At 36.7% G+C, this 24,012-nt stretch overlaps 1 protein-coding gene across 2 annotated transcripts in view; it reads left to right on the top strand.

The window, feature by feature from the left end:
- Window positions 1-23,330, top strand: part of BMP5 (bone morphogenetic protein 5) — a 107,845-nt gene extending 84,515 nt beyond the window's left edge. The window contains exons 4-7 of one of the 2 annotated variants that reach the window (XM_016198036.2): window positions 6,870-7,064; window positions 17,963-18,039; window positions 19,342-19,452; window positions 23,086-23,330. In XM_016198036.2, the coding sequence (XP_016053522.1) occupies window positions 6,870-7,064; window positions 17,963-18,039; window positions 19,342-19,452; window positions 23,086-23,235 (533 nt within the window). In that variant the 3' untranslated portion in view covers window positions 23,236-23,330. The remainder of the gene's footprint in view (window positions 1-6,869; window positions 7,065-17,962; window positions 18,040-19,341; window positions 19,453-23,085) is intronic. The other variant, XM_016198037.2, reaches the window with a different exon arrangement.
- Window positions 23,331-24,012: the final 682 nt, after the last annotated feature.

Raw genomic sequence — 24,012 nt, 5'->3', positions numbered from 1 at the left:
CCCATGGTTTTGTGAAAAGAATGTTTCTGCTTTCTTAAAATAAATGAGGGCTGTGAGACCAACTGCTAACCAGTCTTTTGAGGCATGTAACAGATGATGTCTGTAAAGCTCGCAGGGCCTCAGGGGAAAGGCATTATATACAGGGTGGAGCAAAAGCAGGTTTACAGTTGGTCATATGGAAAAAAGTACAATAATTAATAAATAATAAACTGTGTGTCACCTACTCACAACTGGAAACCCACTTTTGCCCCACCTTGTATAAAGAGAAGAGCTATTGAAAAGTAAGTGCTTGCGTGAAGGTAGAGTGAAATTCTTAGTTTGAGATTCATATTCAACTATCTGAAGCAGGGTCCGAGTAAGCATTTGTTGGGGTTGTCATGCCTGAGACAGTACACCTCCTCATTTCAGGCCGATGTCCCTTGGAAAGAGACTAATTGTTTTCCACCGCCTCGGTCCCCCCCTCAGTGCAATGAAACATTGGGGTGTTCTGCACCGCTTCCACAGCTAGGCACACAGCTCTGGCCTTGCTGCTGTATGGTTCCCAGCCTTTCTTTCCTCAGGCCCTTGCTCCTGGAGTCTCATGAGCTTCAGTTCTATGTGTATTTTTCCTCCATCACGCCTCTAGTCAGCATGTTGATGTTTCTGACCAAGTATCCACTTTTCCAGTCCCCACCATACTTTCAAACTGGAGGGTATTACTGTCCTGTTTGCAAAAATTTTAGAAAGAATTTAAACCAAAAAAAAAATAGCTTCCTTCTTTAAACTTATCTCTCTCTCACATATTTGAATTGTAGAGGAAAATGGATTCCTTCTACTGTCATATTACCAGGAATTATAACCGTATTTCTTATCTGCAGGTAACTCTCAACTCACATTTCATGTCAGTGCGTGGTTGCCCTCTGTGGATCGCACACCTCCAATGTGTCTTTACTTTAACGTCGGCTGCAGAATCTAGCTTTATTCACATATATTATTACATTTGTTCTTTCTTTTGTTTCTGATCCTTTTCAATACTGAATATAGAGTTAATTGTACATATGTAATATTTAACATATAATACTTAATATATAATAAAGTGGTTATTTTTAATTTACTCTTTTAAATGTCAGTATAAAGAAGAGAGTGGGGGGCTCTAGAAAGGCATTGTATGAAGAGCCGGGTCTGTTGGACAGAACCCCAGAATTGCTATGCAGACTCACTCAAAAATCTCACTACCTTTCACTATCATCTCAATAAGTTAAATTTAAAAATGTTTTAAATACTACTTAACTGCACGTTTCTAGTATCACTGAAATAGTCTACTATACCAGCCTTTCTTTGTTTTTGAGTTTATGAGGCAATGTAAACCATCTTAAAAACAAGAAAGTTCTGAACACAAATGTAAAATTCTATTTGCGATTTATCAAATCCATGTGCTTATTTCTGACAATAAGCTTATGCTTTTAATATAAAACTTGAAGCTATGCAAATTTTTCATCAAATTATAACAGAGTAGAAATTCAGAGCTGCATTGCAACGTGCTTAATTTAAGGTTACACTGAGTTAAAGTGTATATGGAATTTAAGTAGACAAAATTGTATCTTCTCTACATTCCTTAAAATATGATATAAAATGATTTTAGTCTGTATGCTGGGTAGAGAATTCTGCACATTTAAAATCCTCTGCTTCTGGAAGGGTTAAAATTCCAGCATAATTTTGAGTTACAGAAACTATAATTTAAGAGCCCCAGAATCAAATTTAATCACAGATTGAAAATAAGTAAGGATCAGGAGGATCTGTGAACGAGAAACAATGCATCAGTTTGTTTTCTATGAAAGCGTTCATGAAGGATGCTACAGGAACTTTTTTTGAAATGAAGGAAAGATAATTTGTGCACAAGTTCCCATCACAGGTGTTTTGGGTTAAGCAGTCAATTACTGTGGGTTTATAGGAGAAAAAACAAACTGGGATTTATGCTAACATCATAGAGCGATATGGACGTTTAGACTCTGATAAATCCTCAGATGAATGTTTTTCAAACTGTGTATTCTGGAGGGAAACTAAATGCTCCTATTTGGAACCACTTATCCCTGTAACATCAACATGTCTCTAAAGAGCTGTTTTATGTCAGAGTCTCCTTTAATAACCCCGTTTTTAAAGAAATAAACATTTTTGAAAGTCACATTTTCCAAAAAGAATGGCCTGAAATACAAAACCAGTGAGTTTGGGATGGACCTTTGCTGTGCCAGCTTACCTTCTCTCTGACTCTGAATGTGAAATAGTGTGTCCTCAGACAGATGTGGAGACAGCGCCTGGACCCCGGCGCTCATGCAAAGTCCTAAGGGTCAGAGTCGCAGACCTGGAAGCCTTGAATCTCCAGCTTCAGTTAAGGCAAAATTTAGTAGGATGAGCCCCAGCCTCCCCAGCATCCCTCTTGATTGCTGTGTGAGGAGAGCAACTGTTTCTTTTAGAAGATATGGTCCTAGCCCTATCTTTATTCACTCTGTACTTAACTCAACCGAGAAATTACATAGCCAGACATTTGCTGCTAAAATTGTTTCTCTTCCCTTGGAGTTTGTATGGTCATTTTGAGAGGAAATAACAGAAACGAGGTTTGAAAAGTTCTAAAAATTTTTTACATGCAAAGATTTAATGAGTATTCTTTTTCTAAACACATAAGACAAACACTTCTGCCAATACCAAACTCTGGACTTCCATTTTTGTTCTCATCACCCCTTTCATTTAATAATCCAAGAATTCTGTGATACACAAACCTGGATAATTGAGCACAAACAACGTTTCTTTGAGGGTAGCTGCCATGAAATCAGTGGAATGCCGGTGTGTTCTTCATAAGCCTTTCCTATCTCCTCTCTTCTCCCATTTGAGTAGGAGACCCCAAGTGTATTTAAGCTTGAACGACTCCCATCAGCCAAATTCTTCTCCCTCTTGCTGTCACTCTACCCACTAAACAGATCACATCCCTTCCATCTGCCTAGTGCGCAACATTAGGGCCTGGGTATAAGACAAGGGAAGTGACTTCCCGATGTAACAGGCACTTCATGCGTCACCGGCACTGGCTCTTGCTTTGGCAAAGGTGTCGGTGCCCCTTCAAAGTCCCAATGCTCTGCTCACCTTTGAACCGCTCATGCTCATGCCGAAGCTCATGCTCATGCTGACGCTGGCACAGAAGATAATCTTGGACCTACATCCTGTCATCCTGCACCGGTGAGGAGATGCTCGGCAACCACTCTCCAAAGTGGTGATGCCTTGCCTTCCTGGCATTTTCCAGGGACTTCAGATAAAAACAGATTTTCTTGAATTCTCGGTTCTTTAGGAGTTAGTCATGCAACCTTATTGGAGCTGCACAGACTTAAAATCACTGCTCCCTTATTCTCACTGGGACATTGTTTTGAATCTATGAGTTAGGGATTCACCTTTTCCTCAGGATGACCTGCCCATGAGGTTGCTCCATCCAAATTCAAAACTGTGGCTAGTGAATTATGCCTGCCAGTGTCCTAGCTATGCCTGGACATGTCTGAGTCCCAAGGTGACTAAGCTTGGGCTCCAGCTGATGTCCTTACCGCCCTTTTCATTTAATACTCTTTTCATTATTTCACCCCATTTTTATTTTCACTGTATATTCAGTGATTAATCTTTATATATTTTCTATCTATCATTCTGTGTATTTTAAACTAGAAATAAAAAATAAAGATCAGCTTTCAAAAGTAAATCCATGGTGATAGACACCTACATATAGTTTTCCCAAATCCAAATGTTTTGGGTAGGCTTCTTTATTTATATATTGGCCATATCTAAAACATACTGTACATTTAATAATAAAATTAAGCATGTTCAAGTAAATTTTATGAAAGATTCACTCTCTTCAATACATGTAATAGAGTCTGGGTTCCCATTAGTACTTCTAACAAAAACAACTGTTCAGGCATTCAAAAGGTTTAGTCTACACAACCAATGCAGGTATATTGTGTCTGAAGGAGTAGGTCAAATAGTTAAGCTATGGTGTAGCTCAAGACCAAGAGTAACTGAGCAAGCATTAACTTATGGAATCTTAATAGTCACCTCATTGCTGAAGTAAAAAGGAAACCAAGAGGAAACTTAATAATATCAAAAGTTATTTTAAAGGGAGTTCACATTGGTTTGAAGGGTACTTTGCTTCACACACAATATCCACCTTTGTAAAGCCCAAGAAACCCATATTTGTAACATACACACATCTTTACAGTTTTCAGAACATAAATCTTTAGAGCAGTATTATTTCTCCACAGATAAAAATTAAAATATTGAAAGTCTTTAGAAAAATAATAAAAGAACCCCTCCTGCAAACCAAAGGAAACTTGGAACTTTGTGTTAAGTGCTTATTTAACTATAAAAGGGTCTGTGTGTGTTGTAATGAATGGAAAACCGATTTTACTGTATTCCATTTGTGAACATCTTGCAGCAACCTATTTCAGTATTAGAAAGATCATATATTAAAAATGGTTTCTGCAGTCATCAATGTATACAAGTAAAAATTTAGTTTCTGTTAAATTAACACTTCATTAAAAAATCAAAATAAAAGCTCAACAAATATTTTTTATGTTGCACTCCAAGACAGGGGGGGAAAAATCAAAAATTTGAAGAACAGATTGCCAGTTATTCTATTCCATAACAGTTAAGTTTCTCAGTTCTTTTTTTCTTTTTTTTCTTTTGCTGAGCTCTCTGTCACTGGAAACATCTTAAACCAATTTCAAGTGCTACACCTGAATAAACATGTTGTAAAAGTGTTTATGTATTGAAGTGGGTCAGTTCAAGGTATGGTATTTGGCTGGAACTTCTAATTTCTCTTTTTACAGCAAAAGGGCTGCCAGAAGGAGGAAGTCTGAGCTGAATTAATACATTTGTTACAGTGGAAGTAGAATGGAAACTGCTCTGACCACAAATCAAACTGCCTCTTTCATTTATGCCAGTGATAGAGTTTTTCTAAGAAATATAGACTCTGGCATAAGGCCACTGTAAGTTTGCATTTAAAAGAGAAATCTATATGCTTATTTGTTTAAGGTTTACTGCTTTGATTATTTGTAAGTTCTCTCTTTGGTAGGACTGAGTATAGTGGCTTTTGTGAGGTGGAATGCCATTTTGATACTTGTAGGAACTGCACAGGCTTTGCCAATATGTTGTAGAACAATTGTTGAGGACCCCGATGCTGCCTGGATTGGTGCACACTTTTTTTTTTTTTTTTTTTTTTAACCAATACCTCCACATTTAAAGGACCTCTGTGTCTGTCCCAACAGCTGCACAGACTCACATGACACAGTCTCATTTTCTGACGGTAGAAGGTCTCTGCACAATACAAGTATACACAAAAGTGTTTATGCTGCCAAAATAAATTTTGTTAAGAGCAAGAGTTTATTTGCTAAAATGCCATTGATGCCGTTTCAGGGACTTGTTTTCCTTTTCTTTCTTCTAAGGTGGGTCAGGCCTTATAATGGACTGAGGTTGCTCCACAGTCTTTACTGAATAAATATTTTAAGAAAACATGCACATCTCCCATGGGGCAAAGCACAGTCAGTCATGCACATATTTCAAACCACATTATATATTACTCTTCAAAGATTGGTCATTTCTGTATGTCAAGTAGAAAATTTGCATGAGTTCTGAGTAATTCTCAACTAAATTTACAACGTAAGATTACACAGTTTCATTCCCTTGCATGATTTTCATGGACCGAGATATCAGCCAATGGTTTGCCTCATATATATTATAGTATTAATATATATTATTATATATTTATATTATATATAATATTTTCAGTGATTATTTTAAACTGGAGAGGATAGTAAGAGTAAATTGTAAAAAGGGGAAATAGTAATATGTAACTCCTAGAGTATTTATGGAATCAAATAACACATGGAAAACAGTAAAATGCCTAGCACATACTTAGCAAGTGCTGCAAAACATTTGGCATTATTATAATTATAAATATTATCATTACTACCCCAATGGGAGAGGCACTTTATTAACATCTACTTCTAGTGTCCAGGACACCCGAACTTCTAACTCACTCCTGCGCAGGCCCTTTCCTGACACACAGCCGCACCAAGTGGCTCAGAAAGGTCTGGGGTGCAGGCTGGTTTGGGGACGAAGGTCAGTCTCCATGCCCACCTGGCATTTTTCTCCTTTCTGAAAGTCTCCAGGCTTGGTTTGCATCTTCTGAAATCCTTTCAGTAAACATTCAGTCGTGTCAAAACTCAGAAGGGGAGGAATTCTGAAATTTTCATGTTTACTTCAAATCGAGAAAAAACTGGCGCTTAAAGCAAGTCCCCATCCTCAGCAGGGCTTCTGGAATGACCTTTGAAGAGCTTGAAGCAGAGCCCAGCTCTGTAAAGGCTGCTGGGCCCAGGCCAGAGGTGAGCGGGGGAGGCTATCAGCACTAATTAATGCTTGAAAGGCTTGAAAGAAGCTGGAGAAAGTAGCAACATCCAGGCGGCCATTCAAGCTTTTATCACTTAGAGGAAAATTATAGGGAACTTAATACAGAAGAGCCCATAGCTAATATTTTTGAAATTGTTACTCAGTGTGACTTTCCAGGCTGATGGTCGTCAAGCCTTCCCACGTACAGCATTGCTCACTTCCAGGCCTGCGAACTCTCCATTAGCAGAGGCGGCCCGGGGCTGTTCTGCGGTGGAAGAAAGACGCAAAATGCAAAACCAAGCATGGATAATTGTCTGTAATAGTAAACTCTCGATGTTTGTAAGAATATGTGGCCTGCAGAGAAAAGATTCTAATAATGTTTTCAAACTTTTCTCCCCCAGAGTGTCCTCAGAATTCATTCATAGCAGGTAAACGCGATCTTTTTCTCATGAGCCGAATGCTTGTGCCTTGTGTCCTAGGACGCAGCATCAACGTCAAATCTGCTGGTCTGGTGGGGAGACACGGGCCTCAGTCAAAACAGCCGTTCATGGTGGCTTTCTTCAAGGCGAGTGAGGTGCTGCTTCGATCTGTGAGAGCAGCCAGCAAACGGAAAAACCAAAACCGCAGTAAATCCAGCTCTCATCAGGACTCCTCCAGAATGGCCAGTGTCGGAGGTAAGGCCAAACCAGAGCAGAAGTTGTGCGCAGAGAGTTATGGGGTCACATGTTGCAAATCAAGTAGCCGCAATAAATTTACCCTCTGGATATACCTTTATTTGGTTTATTAAATCATCCAGCAATGTTTCTAGCATCCCCAGAATGTTTCATCGGTGAATCAGTCGGTAATTCATTTTAAAATAAGTATGGCTCGCCTTGCTATGCTGAAAGATTCAGTTCAAATTAAAATCAAGCTGGCAGTAATAAAATTATGAAATGGTTACATCAACAAAGTCTGGCCAAAACTGAATTGCACAGCTTGCTGAACTGACTTCCCCAGGGCCTCTAGATATGGATGGGTAACCAGGTAAATTCAACATGAAAATATTTCTTTAGTACTTAAAACAATACATGTGAGTCAGCGTAAGTTTTTTCCAACAATAGAAGCAGAAATTAAGATAATTATGATTATATTTCCATTAATTATTTGGAGGGCCATTATCTAGATAATCTGCTTTAAGCGTGTGTACACACACATGTATATATAAAATCTAACAACAAAATATTACAAACCCACAATTGATCCCAATGAGCTTGCAATTTAATCTATTGATTGATAAAAAGGAGATAAAAGTACAGTTGATCTAAACACATCTAGCTGCCAAAATCTGAAGTGATTGCATCATATTATTTATGCCAATAAGTGCCTTGTTCAGTCCAGGCTACAGACAGATTTTTATATGCTGTCCTTAGATAAAAATGATGGCTATTTTATTCCAAGAAATTATCTTTATCTATAAAAAAATTAGTCTATTTGAAGAGGAAAAGTTACACTAGAACATCTCAACCTTGTGTAACATGCTGGTTCATTTGTAAAATACGTGTTCTTTCATGCTAATGGTCACCACATGCGAGGCACAATAGATGAGCTGGCAGATAAAACAGACATAATCCTGGCATATGGTTTTTCAGCAAATTAGAATGTTTCACTCTTTCAAAAAGACACATTCAGACAGTGTTTGCCATTATTCCCGAAATCGTCATGTTTTCTCCACATCACTTGAAACTGATAAATCATATAAGAACACAGAAGTTTTATTTAGTTTTGCTTTTTGCATCTGGGGCTCTCAACAAAAATACTAAGTGGAATTCACTGGAAACGTCCTAAACCATGGGCGCCAGGCGAGTACTCTTAGAAAGAAATCTATTTGGTGATTTAGCAGCAGAAGGAAGGGGGAAGATTTCTATATGGAAATACATTATACTGAATTGCATGCTATGTACGGAGGGATGCTTTTTTGTGTTTTTGTTTTCAGTCCTCACCCAAGGACATGCTTATTGATTTTGGAGAGAGAGAAAAATCAGTTGGATGCCTTCCCATAGGCACCCCAATCAAGGATTGAACCCACAACCTAGGCATGTACCCGGACCGGGAATCCAACCCACAACCTTCGGGTGTATGGGACGACAATCCAACCAACTGAGCAACACCAGCCAGGACTAGAGCAATGTAGAGCAATGTTTTAAAATAATTTTCCAGCAAATAAATTTAACCATCTTTTTCATTTGAAAATAAAACATGATAGTAGTGCCTTATTACCAAGCTATTTTATAAAGATCTTCACAAGATATTTAGTTTGGCAAACACTGTAATTGGTTAATATGAAAGCTGGAGAAAACTAACTTTCTAAGACCTTTCCTTCCTTGTAAATACTAGCCTGTCAAAGTTGTATATTTTTCCTTTCATGTAGAATGGCCTGAAATTGGTTGAAATGTTTTTAATTTAATGTAGCAGACTGCATTAAGAAAATAGTTTGTTAAAACTTGAACAGAATAGTAAATACTTTTTGAGAAAACTACAAAGGGAAAGGCATAAGTCGCATACTTATTACTGAGCTCATGACGACTCTGGCAGAGGCGTCCTGGAGACCGAAATCATCAAAGTCCTTTTCCCTATTGGCGAACTCTATTTATCTTCCCTTCCTGACCGCACTAACAAATGTACTTCTATAAGGAGAGATGAATAAAACATATGGAGCAGAAATCACGTAACTTTTCACCAGTTCCCTAACACCATTTGGAGTACAAAATTATTCTAATATAAACCAATATTTTCTTTTGAAAAAGTTTGTCATTGGCAACCATTTCTGTGAAATATGCGGTAGATGGTTTTGGAGCGAGTTCATATTTTGATAATGAAAAGGAAGAAAGTAGCTGGTGTGTGTCTCTGAGACTTAACCTTTCAATAGGTAGTAATCAAGCAGACGGGGAAAAAGTCTCATAGAATTTGGCCTAAAAGACAGGGCTTTAAGGAAAGGGAATGCTAATATAAACACAAAATTTGATACTTAGGAGGCTTGAAATGCCAGCGAAAATTTAAAATCATCCAAATATAAATAATAAATGTTGTAGTAGTACTAGGCTTTTACAGTAAAATACTGTGTGAAGACTCCATGGCTAAGAAAGGAGGGAGGACTGTTTTAGTAGATGTTTGTCTGATTGCTTTTTTTTTTAAATCAAATCATCAAAGGTTGAAAGTCTCAGTTAGTGCAGGAGAATTAAAACCCAGGTTATCCTTGGTGTCTTTACCTCATTTCTTTTCTATTTAAAAGATCCTTGCCTTCTGAGTTCTTAATACCCCTTTATCTTTCCATTCTCCTTTGGGAGAGCTGAGGACCTTGTCTAGCATAAAAGGGGAGCCACCAAAATGCTTGTTATTCAATGTGTCAACTGTATGGGAAAAACGAACCTCATTCAGGTGGAAATACACTGAACCACAGCTCCCAGGCTTTCTACAGAAACTGTCCCTCTTTGCTCCTCTTCAGCCTTTTGGCAAAACGGTTGAGCAGATATGTTGTGGGAGAAGTTGCCTTTTTCATGAGGCTGTACGGTGGCTGTTTATTTCAATTTGGGTTTGAGGAGAAGAAAATGGAGGCAATAGCTAAATTTTAGGTTAGCCACTCTTTAAGATATAATGGCACTGGGTCGATAAACATTTTAAAGAATCTACTGAGAGCAAGGTGCTGTCCTATATCAGTGTCGACAAAAATAAAGCATTAAGAATCTGGAAAAACTGAAAGGGCAAATGGCAAGTCCTGGTTCACTGCAGAACTGCTTGGAAAGATTACTTATTGTGTGCTTCCTACTAGAGATCTTTGAGGGCAAATCCAGTCATTGGTGGACCTGCCTGAAACAATGGCGATTTCTTAGGACAAATCTTTCAAAAAGTCATTATAACAAAGGTATTGTGCACTTATTCTCAGTTCCAATACGCATTATCTCTTGCCTAATGGATACAGTGTAAAGGAATGCCTCTTGGACAAACATACAGGGTGTCCCAAAAAATGTATACACACTTTGAACAATTATTAATTCCAATGGGTTAAATCTGAGAAGAAAGAAACATCAATTGAGCTATCAAAAAAATGTATATGTATACAGTTTGGGGGGGTTACCCTATATTAATCAAAACCAGAAAGAACAATTAATTGGCATTAATTGTTTAAAAAGTTTATATTATTCAATTAATGTACATTTTCATTATTTAAAAGTAAGTCATAAATAAGGCTAAAATTTTCCTTTTAAAAAAAATATATATAGTTTTATTGATTTCAAAGAAAGGAAGGGGGGGAGAGAGATAGAAACATCAATGATGAGTCATTGATCAGCTGCCTCCTGCACACCCCCTGTTGAGGATCGAGCCTGAAACCCAGGCATGTGCCCTGACCTGGAATCGAACTGCGATCTCCTGGATCATAGATCGATGCTCACCTGCTGAGCTACACTGGCTGGGCTAAAATTCTCCTATGATCAATTAACATTTTTGAGATGGGTCACCCTGATACAGATGTCAGCAGGGTGTACTTATACTTCCAAACCTTTTCTTCCGCATATAGTTTCTTGGAGAATATATTTTTATCTTTTAAACTACACAATTGATATATTTTATGTATTTTTAAAGACTATTTTCAGAGCAGTTTTAGGTTCACAACAAAATTGAGAGGAAGGTACAGATTTCCCATGTACTCCTTTTTCCCACTCACGCATAACCTCTCCCATCATCAACATCACTCACCAGAATGGTACACTTGTTACCAAAGATGAACCCACATTGATACGTCATAATCACCTAAAGTCTATAGTTTATCTTAGGGTTCACTCCTGGTGTTGTACTTTCTATAGTTTTGGACAAATGTATAATGATGCATATCCATTGTTATTATATAGAGTATTTTCACTGCCCTAAGAATCCTGTGTCCTCTATCGATTCAACCCTCCCTCCCCCCTGCAATGACCAATCTTCTTATTTCCCCATAGTTTTGCCTTTTTCAGAATGCTATATAGTTGATTTTATCTATTTTTTTAAACAATATGTCTCCACCATCTTTCAAATTGGTGACCTCATTCTCGGTGACCTCTGCCGCAATATATTTAATAGTGCTTGTTTCACAGTTTATTTAATCATATCACTCTTAAAAGGCATTTGGTTGTTTCTAAATAGGGGCTCTCATAATCAGTGTTGCAATGAAAATCTTGCAAGGCTGCACATAAAATAATGTTTTTAATCCCCATGATTCCTACAGCAATTAACACTAAAAGCTGATTATCTTTGCAAAATTTTGGAAATCCCCCCCAAAACAACGATTATTTTGGTGCATATAATATCTAGCTCACTCTATATACCTAGCTACCTATCTATACTCTTATCTATCTATTATCTATATATCATTGTATCATTTAATCCTGGGTCCACTACTTACTAGTTGTATAATTGTAAACAATATATGTCACCTCTCTCTGCCTCTGTGTCTTCATAGATAAATTGAGAATATTAATAGTACCTGCCCCATCAGGTAAGATTACATGGGTTGTGAGGATTAAATGAGTTAATATGTATAAACTCATGCAATATGAGGACCATGGTACATACTTACTATAGTGTTAGTCATTATCATTGTTACATATGGTTTTGTTTTTCAGAACTGGTACTGAAAGAATTCAGGCTCTTACATCAGAGAAAACTAGACATACTTTCCCTCCCTCTCTCTCTCTCTCTCTCTCTCTCATAAGTACCCATACCTTGGTCACTTATTGGGATTTCTTGGCCCTTGAGAATTCAGAAGTAAGAGGTATCTTGGAATCTTTAATCAAATTTGGCAAATCTATCTGAGCATTAATTATATAGTATAAAATAAACTTGTCAATAGACATTAATGCGTTATTTATATTATCAAGTCTCTGTCTAAAAATAATCCACAGAAAGAATATAACTGAGCACAATTTTATTATAAAGTAATGTTTATTCAATATTACATAAGCACCCACTATGTGGCAAGCAGAGTATTAACTGCATGTTAACAAAAGATGGATAGCATAAGAACTTTGCTTCTTAAAAACCACTCTCATAGACAGTGGGAAAGACTTGCACATTAGTAATTATTGAGAGATCAATTCTATTATAGTAGGTATAAGGTAATGTGAGAGTGGTAAGGAGAGAGAACCTAAGCAAGTGCCCTAGTACAGCCCAGAAGACTTCATGAGGCACTTATGTGACAATAGACATTTTCTGGAAATGGAGGGGTGGTGGGTGAGGCCATTTCAGAATGAGATGCACAGTTACAGAGCCAAGTACCAGTGTCAAATGGCTCGGTATGCAAGTATCCCCGTGTGAGAAGAGTGTTATATCAGCAAGAAAATTATGAAGAATCCAAGTCATAAGAGTAGGCATGTGATGTAATGAGCTATGGTGTTTTCATATAGGCAATTAAAGAAGGAGATTCATAATCAGACATGCATTTTTAAAAGTTGAATTTGGCTCAGAGTGAAGGATGGAACGCCAAGGGAGGAAGCTGAAATTCCAAATATGATTAGGGGCTTAGTAGTCCAACAACTCAAGCAATAAAGATTATAGATTGGAGAGAGTGGAAGTGGAAACCAAAACTTGTGGAATGAGGCCAGACGGGGCCCAGTGAAAACGGGACTCTGGAGATGGGAGTGTCAAGGATAAGTGGAAGGTGGAGGAAAAGATTTAGATATGAGGCCAAATTGTTCGATGAAGCCCAAGACTTCACAATGCCCTAGGAAACAAAAGCAGAGAGCCTCAAGGATAGAGCCTGCAGTGGGAACATCAACACGTCCAGTATCCGATAGGGGGAAAAGCAATCCTATGAGAGGGACCCCAGACGATAGGGACGCAGGAGAGCAGGGAGGAAGTGTTACCTAGATTAAATTATCAGAAGAGGACTCTGAAGTATGAGGCAACCACTTGTGCGAAGGGCTCCCAACAGGTTAACTAGTCTAGAAAAGGGTCAGTTTAGCAAGGCTTCTTGGGCCGATGGAATGAAGGATATGAGGGAGAAAGAAAGAAAATAAAAAAACTTACTACATTTTCTGGCTTGAGCCACTAGATTACTGGTGATCCTGTTAATCAAAATAGTAAATATCAAAGGAGTGAAGTCAGAGGTAAAAATAGTGAGTAGGAGGCATCTGGGAAACTCGCATTTAGAGCTGTCTGGAAGGCAGTTTAAAGCTCCCATTTGTGGGCAGGCTCTTATGTCAATAAGCTCTAAGGTGAGAAGCTGGATCGGCCACATAGATGCTTTGCTAAGCAGAGTTAAGCAAACACACTAGATAGCTATTATTTTGTGGTGTCTGCTTTGCATCACACATTCATACAGAGAAAAACATAGTTATCCTTACACAAATAAATAACACTAATTCCTCCTGGGTTGTGCATAAATTCAAGTGAGGAGTTCACTGGATTTTGAAACCCCTCCTCTTTGGGGGGGATTGGTATTGTTTTGGGTTCACTGTGACTTTCTCTACTCCAAAGGCCAAATCAAAACTGACCATCTCTGCTTCTTTACCTCTCCTTGTATCTTCATTCTCTTGTCATTTCTATTTTCTATAAATTAATTAAAACCCTGATGCTGTAGATGCTGGCTGACTTTTCCTTTTGGGAACTAAGCATGAGAATGCTAACATCTTGTTTTTTGCTTGGAAACACAATATCTCACCATATTTGGCTTAAGCGATGGGTGTGCTTAAATGTTAAATTCTATTTGGAATGTTTTTTCTGTGTTTTATTATTATTATTATCACAGATTTATCTATATTTTATCCCTTAAAGAAGATAATACTAAATTTTAAAGAAAAAGAAACCCATATTGGTATCTAGAGTTTTTTGGACTTGATTTTCTTTTGTACCCTTCATAAATAGGCTAGCCTATGTTTATTTATTTGGTTGCTTTTTTCAGGGATGAGTAGACAGGTCATTGAACTTCTATGTAGATCTCAAGTTTTTCTTTTTAAGCTATTTTTAATCTCCATGTGTTCTATTTTGATTTTTTGCAATGTTGTGTTTTTTTTTTTCCTAGAAAAAATAATTTTAAAAAATCAAACTAAGGGGGAAAAAAGTATGTTTTCTCTTTTCAGAAATTGACCATAAAGAAACTGGCATATAAAGTATTCAACAATACTTTCAATATTTTGGCACTGATTTCCCAATATCATTACCATAAAGAGACAAACCAGAGAAATGCTGTATTTATGATATCTGCATTGTGGTTCAGGAATGTTAGCAAATTTTTCTAGTGTTGGCTGTGGCACCAGAACGTTTTTGTAATTTCTGGCACGACTCTTCATTTGTGGGTAGGTTCATCAACAGTAGCATTATGTTCGTTTTATTTTAATATCTGAAAGGCTGCCAATCAATATTTTTTAAAGATATAAATCTAATTTCCCTGCCCTTCCTCCCACAGTTTATTCAGCCAACCATTTATAGTAAACCTAACTGCAGACGTTGCTGGTTTGGGTACAACATTTACTTCACTCAGTATCCATTAATTTTTATTTCTGACAGAATAAGCATATGGTCCTAACGCTCTATGAAATCAGACTCTTGGAACCAGATTCTGTTATAAATTTCATTGCTCGTTACCTTTATGCGATGTTACATTATATACATCACTTAGCCTGCATGAAAAGCTGCATAGATGGAACAGATATATTTTGACATTTAAGTTTTACTTTCTTTTTTTTATAAACATGGAATTCAAGTAACCACATACATAGTTTATGGATTTTTACATGTACTTGTGTGTGTTATTTGCTACAATGTCTTTATTCATATCCCGTGTTTTTAATTAAGACAAGAATAAAAGAATAAATATTTCCCTATTGTCTAATGCAGTAGTTGGCAAAGTAAGGTCCAAGAGCCAAATTCAGCCCATTGCCTGTTTTTGTATGGCCCAATTGCTAAGAATGTTTTTTACATTTTTAAACGTTTGAGAAAGACTCCAAAGAAGAATACTTTGCTTCATGTAAAATTCATATAAAATTCAAATTTTAGTATCTAGAAGTCAAGTTTTATTGGAATATAGCCATATCCATTCATTTACATACTGTCTACGGTGCCTTCATGTTACAGCAGCAGTGAGGGGTTGTTGCAAGGGAGGCCCCAGAGCCTGAAATATTGACTATCTGTCTTTTTAAAGAAAATGTTTGTTGACCCCTGGTCTAAGGCATAGCTGACTTTTTTTTTTAATCCCAAATATCAAAAAGTTCATGCAATCAAACTAACACAATAACTGATTTTTTCTTTTCCCTAAAAATGATATAGGAAACGTATCCACTTTGTGTTGTATGTAGTGTTAAAGTTTGCCTCTCCACTGCCTAAACAAAGTCACCCTGTGCTGCTCTGATTAAGAGAGTTTACCCAAAGAACAAGAGTGCCGAGTTTCAGATGAGTTCTCTTTCCTCCACCTTCCATCACTATCAACATATTGACTTTGTTTTAATGAAGGTAATTGCACAGTAGGAGTAACTCTGAACTAGAAGGCAAAATGTCTCTAGGTTCAAAACTTAATCATCTTATTTCCCAGACTGACATTAAATAAATAATGAGTTGAAGTAACTGTGGAAGGAGACGACAGGGCCACTAAGACAGGCTCCTTGGATCTTTGATGTGCCTACATTTTCTTTCGAGGTTGAGGATAATTAAACCGAAAGGTGATCTCTTATGACGGGCTGCTCTGCATAGGAAACTTCTACACTGATTTACCAGAGATGACTGTCAGTGTGAATGTAGCATTTATTTCTAGGAGAAACACTTAGCTGTCATCTTTGAAAATAAATTATTTTCCTGGCTCCTTTACCCACAGTGTTTCCCTCTTTCATATTTCGTATTGGCAATAATCAAAATGGGTTCGCTTTTAAAATACTATTGGTACAAAAAGTGAACAAACTTTTAGACAATACAGAAAGATTTTCTGTAAACTTTTCTGTTTCTTCAGCATTTTATTTTATTCCAGGAACAAGATGGGGCTGTCCGTTTATCCTTAAATCTTTTAAACAATTATAAAAAGTTATGGGTTTTTTCAGATTATATTTCAAAAGATCTAAGGGAAATAATGTATTTCCTTTGTTTCAAATCATTTGTGGAATACTCTGAGGAATTCATTCATTAATGCCTCAAATGCCTCAAATATTTAGTGAGTACCTACTGTGTGCCAGTCACTGTTCCTGACACTTGAGATATACCAGTGAACCAAACAGAACCAAATGAGATTTTTGCCCTTGTGCAGTTGACATTTTAGTAGGAGGAAATAGACAAGAACCAATGTACATAATAAATGAGTAAATGGCATAGCATATTATAGAGGTTAAGTGAAGTAGAAAAAAATTCAGAGCAGAGGGAGGGAGATCAAGAATATCAGGGTGGTTTGAGGTGGTCAGTGAAGCCTCATTGACAAGATGATGCTTAAGTGAAGAGCTGAAGAAGCTATGGGCATTATATATATATATATAGCCAAGGCACGAGCATTTCTGGGAGAAGGAATGGTGAGAGTGAAGGTCCTTGAGTGAGAGCTGACCTGTGTACGAAACAGCCAGGAGGTGTCATGGCTGAGCGGAGTGAAGGACAGGAGGAGCGGGCGTAGGAAATGAGTCAGGGAAGTAGTGGGGCCAAATCACATAGCCTTGTAAGCCACTGAGAGGATATTCCATTCTCATGAGCGCGGGGAACCATCACAGGGCTTTTGCTGGGGAGTGACATAACTCAGTTGACTTATTGAAAGGTCTACTTGGCTGTTTTATTGTGGGGGAGTCAGGCAGAAGCAGGGAACATATGAATGAGGAAATTGCAATAATTCAGGCGAAAGATGATCATGGCTTGTATAAGGACAAATGAAGGTGGTGGGAGTGGGTGGATTTGGGATGTGTTTGAAGGTAAATGTGTAGGATTTCCTGAAAGATTGGATGTGGGAGAGAAAAAAAAGAAGTATTTTTTTACTCTAAATTGTTGTTTGTTTTATATATATTTTTTTAAACTGGGAACCTGCCATCTGTCAAGAATGGAGAGGTCCACAGGTGGAGGGACATGTTTTGGGAGGACCATCAAAAGGTCAACTTCGGGTATCCTGAGTTTAAAATATTTATTAAAATAAAATAAATAAATAAATAAAATAAAATAAACTCAATATGATCCTAGTTGGTACTTTCCCAGTGTCTACCTCATGGAAGATGTTGAAAAATATTGTATAAATATTTAATATATGTAAATATATTAAGTGCCACTATAGTGTGCACAAATTAATGAATGAGCATTCATTGAACAGTGAGCACTCAATGAGTGGCAGCCAGCAGGCTATGCACCACCACATAAGGGGTCTAACCAAATCCTTGTCAGAACCCCAAAAGGTAAATGGTATTGTCTACATTTTACAGAAGGAGAAACTCAGGATAAGTGATTTACATGAAGTTCACATGGTTAGTAAGTTGCTCTAGCTTTAAGATTCAAACTCACATTTTATAACTTCAAACACTGCCTCTTTTTTTTAAAATCAATGACCCCACAAAAGAAATAGTAGTATACCTGGTAAGCTGCCATTTGTTTAAAATCTGATTTTTATCTTCAGATTATAATACAAGCGAACAAAAACAAGCCTGTAAGAAGCATGAACTCTACGTGAGTTTCCGGGATCTGGGATGGCAGGTAAGAATGATCAGTCAATTCAGGTGCTTCTTTTCTGCTTTATGGTAAATCCTGAGTTACTTGTAATCTTTGTCCATGATTTTTCCAGTACAGTAACCAACCTGACTATTCAGTATATGGATTATCCACATCATTTTTATTTCTCCATTATTCTTTCACCATTGAAACATAATTATTGGATTTTACAGTAAAAAGAAAAACTGTTGAAAAAGAAATGATATTTATAATATTTAGAAAGTGAAAAGGGTGCTGTTGTTTAAATATTCCAAATTTTTAATTTTAATAGTATTTTTTCATATTAACTTGAGCAATTCCCTTTTCCCGCAATGGTCCCAAACTTTCAGTCTTAAGAAATAGAATTCTTGACTATACTGCCTCTGTCATAAAAAATAAAAAAATCAGACAAAATGTTTTTTCCTGCACTTCAAACTTATTGCCATCTTTCACATATGCTTCATAAACATATGATCAGCTTCATAAAGAGGGTGAGAAGAACTTAACCAAGGCAGTTTAAAAACACACACATACACACAAACAGTTTTTAATAGCTTTATGTAGTAATCATTTAAATTGAAGTTTTTAGATTATATTATCCTATTACAATGATTCTCAGAGTATGAGCTATTTTATTGAAAGTTATTATTAAAATGTGAACATTTTCAAATTTTACATTTGGGCCAAGATTTTTACCTCTTTGGGGAAAAAAAAAAAATGAGGACAATCATTACATATGCCAATTTTTTAACTTCCTAAAATTTTTCATGTGCCGTTTTCAGGAATTTTCTCCAATTCATTTCTTCTAAAGAGTCTATAAAGTTAATGCACGAATGAAAGGAAAAAGAGTCCAAGAGACAAATATTAAAGCTTTAGGAGGTTGTCAAGCTTCTAAAACCAGGAATGAGTTATTAAGAAGTAATGAGAATTATCTCAAGTTCATACTTTTTTTGGTGTGGTTCACTTGAACTTTCCAGAGTTCATCATTTCCTGTTTAAAGAATATTTAGAATGCTATTTCATGATTATGGTTTTATTCATGAATGCATGGATTTATACATACTATGAATATTGTACATAGCAACCTCTTGGGAGAAATTACAGAGGACATTTTCTTGTGAAAATATTTATATATTTTTTTGTAAACTTCAACTTAAAAATAAATCAAAGGCTTGGGGGAGGCTATCCTATTAGACTAATTGTTGGACCAAGAAGAGAAAGAAACTTATCCAGGTTTATATATATTTGAGTATTTTTAAGAATTATTTTTTAATGATATTACCTTTTTATTCTTTTTTGTGCATTTTAGGACTGGATTATAGCGCCAGAAGGATATGCTGCGTTTTATTGTGATGGAGAATGTTCTTTTCCACTCAATGCCCATATGAATGCCACCAACCATGCCATAGTTCAAACTCTGGTATGCTTTGTTTTTGTAAGATAGAAACTGGTTTAAGATGCAAGCTTCATATAGTTATTTTACAGGAAAGCATGCATTTGCAGTTATCAATGCATTATCTACTCTTCTCAAATTCCTTTGGCACTTTTTAGAGCCAAAGTAACAAATTATAGTCAGGAAAGTCAGGCTGGTTTAAAAAATAATCCTGATTCCAGATTGGGGAAGGATTCAGCTAGGAAAGTTGGAGTAATCACATGATGTGGTCATTCTACCCTGATTTCTACACAATGCGATGTAACTGACCACACAGGTTCCCAATGACTGTTTCTAACCAGCAATTCATTAGTACTCATTGCAAAAACATTGAATAGCTGTAGTGAATTTCATCTCAGGGCTTTTACTCTAATTCTTTAAGGATGTTTCATAACACACGATGGCATTATGAAAGTTCTTCAATATAGAATATAAGTAGAAGACACATTTCTATTTCTTAATACCTTTTTTTTTGAATCTTTAATCTGGAAATTAATCTTCTTTTTTTTTCCCTTTCCAGACTCAGGAAGTTAGTAGTGCTTTAATCTATAATAGGCTTATTTTTTGAAAAAGATAATGAAATGTTGATTTCATGGCCTCTAAGTGGCTGTACTGTATTTAATGAGCTCATGAAACCTCTTGAGAACCTGACATACCTGCCTTATGGTGTGTGACTTATTGATGAGGCAGAAGGACAGCCTTTGGAAGACTAAGTGAGAGGCTCTTAGAAGGTGCAGTAGATTATGTGATATAATTCCAAATTAATGTTTGGGTTAATATGAAAATTTAACTATTGTAATTAGGAGAGAAGAAAAGGAACAAATTATTTTAGACTCCAGACTTAATGATGGGAATGGGGTTATTTGGTGGATGGCAGTAAGAGAGCAATAGCTATTGGGGAAGAAAAAGCATTTAAAAAATCTGTCTTTGTGGATGAGGGTTGTTTATGACCAAAAAAAGAGTAACTATCAGAATTTGTGAGAAGTTGACTCTTCAGGAGGTTACCTTTTTTCCCACAATTAATTTAAAATTTAAAGTTGATGAAAAGAGTATCTCAGTTTCCTTCTGAATAAGGAATTATATATATAATATATATAAAATTCTTGAATGCCCGTGTTTTGCTGGCATCTTCACTGACTTAGTAGGTACTACAAAATAGCTAGACACCAAAGACACAACTATGACAGCTAGAGCAGCTAGGAATTGTAAAAAGCTGAAAAAGAAGCTGTGGTTTAAGAGAAACAGAGAAATAAAACAAATATGTATTTTGAAAGGTACTCATTTATAAATTTTCTTTTTATTTTCTGAGTCTTGACCAAAGAGATTGCCTACTTCTGTGCCATATAGAAAGTATAGAGAAAATTCCTGGAGGAATTTTAAGGTTTGATATGCCTTCATCTTTGCTATCTGTAAAGATAAGTGGTTTATACAGGATAACCTTTCTGGGGAGTGGGGAGCAGGTATGCTCTGCAAGGATGGGTGTTTGTATTCCAACTTCCACTGGTAAAAGAAAAAACAATCTTTATGAAGTCTAGCCTTTTATCAGTGTCTACGAGAATTCACCTTGACTGAAACCTGATCATACAGAGAACAATGCTGGTTTCATGCCTTGAGGGGACAGCCATGACCACTGTCTTTCTGTAGGGTCACAGAGGAACAGCCACCATCAGCTTATTGAAAATGACACTTAATTCCCAGAAACTTCTTTGCCTCTTTTTACTGTCATTCCAATGACTCAGAAACTAGACTTTTGCTTCCTGAGATATGTATCTAACTTATCAATGTTTCCCTCAGGCTAAGCAATGCTTAATTATTGAAAAAAATTGTCAAATGTTACCCTTTCTCTCATTTTTCTCTTTCTTCTTATAAATATATAATTACATATTGTCAGCTTTTAGGGCTGTAGTATAGAAGGCAGTGTCGAAAAATAAACATTTGAAAAAAACCTGACGTGCACTTGGAACAAGGCCCCGCTCTGCATCAGTGTCCCGGGATGTGGGACATAAGTCATCACAGATCTTGAAGTGTACATGGGAAGTTAGATTTCTTTTCCTGGCATTGTGCTCGCTCTACATTTGTTCTGTGAAAAACATGAAACAAGAAGACAGGCATGTTTGTTGTTAAAGGAGAGCTTGTTTGTGACTAATATGTTTGAGAAACCATTCAAGAACAATCCATTTCTTTTCGAAGCGACTGCTCCATGAGGCTGCCAAGCTCCATTGAAACAGGGTGATCAATCATGTGTGCATGTTATGGAAGATAAAAGTGATGAGGGACACAAGCTGCATCTGAAATTTGAAGAAACTCTCCAACTTTTAGTTTTGTGAGGTCTTAGGAAATTTCAAGTTCAGATCAGATCACCTCATTTTTTTCTGCTGTTTCTGTCCACATGCAGGGCTCTTATATCATCTCAGCCAGGACATTGTACAGCCAAACTCTAAGAGGCTATATTTGATTTTGTAGATCCCTTAGGACTCATCAATGGGACTTCCCATAAACTGCTCTGAGGGAAGCACTAGGGTAGATGGGTGGGAACTGGGGAACCAGGTTCTGGCTCCCTGCTCAAGCCGTAGGCAGCCTGCCAGTCTGATCAAGAGGAGACTAGACCCTTTATTTAAGCATTTCACTTTCCATGTAAAACCACCTTTTTAGGCTTTGGGGGGAGATGGGTATTCAATTTGTAAAATATCTAGGTTCTTTACTTCTGATTTAACTTAGCCTGCTTTTTGGAGTTTGTCTAGGGGAGAAAGAAAGTAAAAAGATCTTTTTTTTTTTTTTTTTAAATATAACTTTATTGATTTCAGAGAGAGAAAAGGGGAGGGAGAGAGAGAGAGAGAAACATCAATGATGAGAATCATTGATCGGCTGCCTCCTGCATGCCCCCAACTGGGGATTGAGCCCGCAACCTGGGCATGTGCCCTGACTGGGAATCGAACCCCGATCACCTGGATCATAGGTCAACGGTCAACCGCTGAGCCACGCCCGGCCGGGCAAAAGTAAAAAGATCTTAAACTCCAGCCAACCTGCTAAATAATTCTGTGGAGAAGAGCTGAAATCATTGCTTTAAAGCAAGTATTGGATTATACCTGGAGTTTATCTTGCTATGATATTTAAGTTTCCTTTTACCATGGAAAATTAAGAGTTGGTATAACTTTTATGACTTATTGTTTACTTATCCTTATAAAAATAATTCTTAGATCCAGAATATTTCTACAGTGCAATCTTGTGGCTTTATTGATTTGCATTTATACTTTCTGTATTTCTCATGAAGTGAATAGAAGTCATTTGAACAAAAAGCAACTCAGTGCTAGTTGCCATGTCCTTTTTCCCAGGAAAATTTTCACCGATTTTTCCATAAAGGATATTTTCCTTACTTGTTTGAATATTTTTCAAGACCCCCAAAACATAATTAGAACTGCTGGGTTGATTCTAGGTGCTAGTGCTTAAGAATACTTGCTTTACTACCAGTCCCCACCCCACTCCAGCCACTGAACATAAGGAGAATAGTGGTCAGCTGAAGGGTGCCTGATGGTGAGTCATAAGACAAGCATATTATTTTAAAGCTACAGACAAAATATCTACCTTATTTCTTAAAAGAACAAAACGTTTTGTCTTTCCCAGGTTCATCTGATGTTTCCTGACCACGTACCAAAGCCTTGTTGTGCTCCAACCAAATTAAATGCCATCTCTGTGCTATACTTCGATGACAGCTCCAATGTCATTTTGAAAAAATACAGAAATATGGTAGTGCGCTCGTGTGGCTGTCACTAATATTAAATAATAATAGGAATGAGAAAAAGACCTGTATTAAGGATTATGAATACAATAAAAAGTATACTTTCAGACAAAAGGAGAATTTCATAAAATTAGTCTGGCTCATTTCATCTCTATCATGTACAATATCATGTATATAGTCACTTTTATTTATTTAAAGGTATATATTCTCCTTTGCGGATGCCTTATCAAATAAAAGCTATTTTATAAGTCACTACAGTATACAATAGATTGTCCAGTCTAACTTTCAATGAGATATGCAAAGTCCAATTCAATTCCATTTCAACATTTTTTTCTAATACAATTTTTTATATAACTTTTTGAAATTAGAGCTCCTTTTACCTTTAAATATTATTGAAGGAAACCGAATGCATTGGTTATGTTGTGCCAATAAAAACTATGATAGGATATTTATTTAGAAGTAAAATTTTAAAAAAATAACAACCCAAACAAAAATGCTTGGATAAACACAATTTTTCTTTTAGAGTTTCTGCTTCATTAGACAAAGTGAAAATGTTGAACTGGATTTGAATAAATAAATGGTAGGCAGAACATAGAATCTGAAAGATTGCACATAATTGTTACAACTGTTTGCTTTAACAGAATTGGTGTAACTGTAGGAGCATGTTCCTTCTTGGCTTGTGGATTGCAGATTTTGCAAAGAGCTCAAAGCTTCAGGAACTCTGTGGAGACAGGCTTGAGCCTGTGTCCATAACTTTCCAAGTTAACACTAAAAAATGGCAGTACAACCTTCTTACCTCAAATAAATCATGT

Source organism: Miniopterus natalensis, chromosome 5 (assembly GCF_054644295.1).
Source record: "Miniopterus natalensis isolate mMinNat1 chromosome 5, mMinNat1.hap1, whole genome shotgun sequence".
Taxonomy (NCBI): domain Eukaryota; kingdom Metazoa; phylum Chordata; class Mammalia; order Chiroptera; family Miniopteridae; genus Miniopterus; species Miniopterus natalensis.
This window is presented reverse-complemented; position numbering and strand designations above follow the sequence as displayed.